The following is a 2,545-nucleotide window of genomic DNA, read 5'->3' on the forward strand; positions in this document are numbered from 1 at the left end:
AGAAAAAAAAGAAATGTGAGTATTTGAAAATAATAATAAAAAGGGTTTTAAATTCATTTATCATATTCATGTTGATTTTCACTTTTTATTCTTATTTGTAAATGATAAAAGGATCCAAGATTTTTCACGTGCAAAGAAACAAATCTAATTCAAAGGTGGGTCAAGTATGAAAAAAGGAATAATATTTGATGAACCTCCTCCTACTAGTCCTACAAGGACCCAATAGAAAAAAAGTCACGAGTGTGATTAACACATCGCTATGGAAATCTATGGGGCATTTTAGAAAAAATAATTAAATTTTGAATTAAGTGATTTTAGTTGAAGTCTTAAAGAGATATTTTTATTGTCATGTTTATAAGAAAAATCACTTAGTATTGAATAATGTTTTTAGTAATATGTTATATAATAAAAAAAAAGTTATTTTTTAATTGTTATAAAATCACTTTAAGTAATTTTTTAATCACAATTTTAAGGTCAACTTGAGAGGTGAGTGGCAATAAATTCAAACAGACTAAAATGCTTGACCAAACTTAATCGAAAAAGGCCAATTTTCGAACCTAATCTACACGTGTTTACGCTTCCGTAGCAAAGGCTGGAAATTCTATGCACCCGTGAGCCGCACCCAGACTCAAACCATCAGAACCGGTAACCGGACACCGGAAACCACCATAAGGGCTGCCAAGTGGGTTTGAAATGTTTGACCTTAGCGAGACCCCATTAATTGGAATCCCACCACTGCAAGTGATTCGTCCACGTGTCGCGGGAGGTGTGGGAGGCACGCGTAGGCAGAGGCCAATAGGGGAAAGCGTGGTGTGAGGGGCGGGGGCTGGGGAGTGAAAGTGGGGAGTGAGGAGGATAGAGAGTGGCGGGGGCCGCCGGTGGTGAATAGTGAGCATGTCATATCGGCGGGGGCCACCACGTGAATACTAGCATTCTCTCTTGCTTTCTTTCTCTCTCTAGATTCTCTCTAAGCCACTTTCTCTCTCTACAATTTTTATTTATTTTTGTTTTAAAAGAATTTATTTCTTTCTCTCTCACAAAGTGAGTCTACCTCTCGCTCTCATTCATCCATACATCTCTTTTTACGTCCCATCAGCTTTGCTCCCCCATTCTTCATCTCATTTCTTCCCCGAAAACGCTCTCCGTCTCACAAAAAAGGCAATATATATATATATATATATATATAAAATAGACAATCCTGGAAAGAAAGAAAAGAAAAGAAAAGAAAAGAAAAAAAAAAAAAAAACAATCCCGAATAGAAAGAGAGGGAGAAAATCGCAGAAAATCTTTCCATCTCCCGTGAAAAGATCGTAGCTGAGCTGCAAGAGTCTCACACACAGGTTTATTAGATAGAGGGGATTGAGGGGAAGAGCCGTAGTGGGTGATGGATTCAGCATCAGGAGGGGGTGCAGCGGACCCGAGTGGCGGAGAGGGGCCGTCGGCCGGAGGAGGGGGAGGGGCGGCTGAGGGGTCATCGCCGGCACCGCCGAGTAGGTACGAATCACAGAAGAGGAGAGATTGGAATACGTTTTTACAGTACTTGAAGAACCACAAACCGCCATTGACGCTAGCGAGGTGCAGTGGAGCACATGTGATAGAGTTTTTGAAGTACTTGGACCAGTTTGGGAAGACGAAGGTGCATATAAGTGGGTGCCCATATTTTGGGCACCCCAATCCGCCGGCGCCGTGTGCCTGTCCTCTCAAGCAGGCATGGGGTAGCCTTGACGCGCTCATCGGACGGCTGAGAGCCGCCTACGAAGAGAACGGTGGACGGCCAGAGTCCAACCCTTTTGGGGCGAGAGCAGTAAGGATTTATCTGAGGGAGGTGAGAGAAGGGCAAGCCAAGGCTAGAGGGATTCCATATGAGAAGAAGAAGCGAAAACGCCCCACTGTTACGGCCACGGCGGTGGTGGCTGCTACAAATGTGTCGGCACCGGCTGTCACTCAAGGTGTTGAGGTTGGTGGTAGTAGTAGTAGCGCTGCAGCAGGTGGTAGTGGTGATGGAACTGGTGGCGGTGGCGGTGCTGATACTGGCGGTGCTGCTGCTACTACTGTTGCTCCGCCTACTACTACCGTATAGCCTCACTAATTTTCTACCTTTTTCCCCCCTAAATTCCTGTTTTAATTTGTGATTATGAGTCGTATATCTGGCGATTCTCTTATAATTGGATCGACCCAAATGAACAAAATTCAGCTACAACTCTCTCTCTCTCTCTCTCTCTTTCTCTCTTATGATCGCATAGGATACTATAGAGCAACCATTCATCTCTTTCTTCTTCCTCTTCTCTTCTTTTTTTTTTCCACATGTGAACACTTCGGGATTAAGAAAGTAAGATACAGAAGAAAACCCTTGAATTTTTAGTAGTATATTCTTCTGCGATCATTCTTAATTTATCTAACCCTAGGTGTTTTAATTTCAATCCTTCAATCACAACCGAAGACCCCTAAGGTTCTTCTTCTTCTTCTTCTTCTTCTTCTCTCTTAAGGTAGCTGCTGATCACATATACTTCCATACATCAAGCCCTATTTGCATGTTTGCATACAA

The 2,545-nt window shown here is 42.8% G+C and overlaps 1 protein-coding gene across 1 annotated transcript; it reads left to right on the forward strand.

Annotated features, from left to right (window-relative positions):
- The first annotated feature begins 1,057 nt into the window (after window positions 1-1,057).
- Window positions 1,058-2,200, forward strand: LOC100265705 (protein LIGHT-DEPENDENT SHORT HYPOCOTYLS 6). The gene has a single exon (XM_002278247.5). It carries the CDS (start codon window positions 1,385-1,387, stop codon window positions 2,078-2,080), a length of 696 nt encoding a protein of 231 aa, XP_002278283.1. The 5' UTR covers window positions 1,058-1,384; the 3' UTR covers window positions 2,081-2,200.
- Window positions 2,201-2,545: the final 345 nt, after the last annotated feature.

Source organism: Vitis vinifera, chromosome 6 (genome assembly GCF_030704535.1).
Source record: "Vitis vinifera cultivar Pinot Noir 40024 chromosome 6, ASM3070453v1".
NCBI classification, from domain to species: Eukaryota; Viridiplantae; Streptophyta; class Magnoliopsida; order Vitales; family Vitaceae; genus Vitis; species Vitis vinifera.

Coding starts and splice junctions, on each gene's coding strand:
- LOC100265705 (XM_002278247.5), top strand. CDS start 1,385: ATGGATTCAGCATCAGGAGGGGGTGCAGCGGACCCGAGTGGCGGAGAG.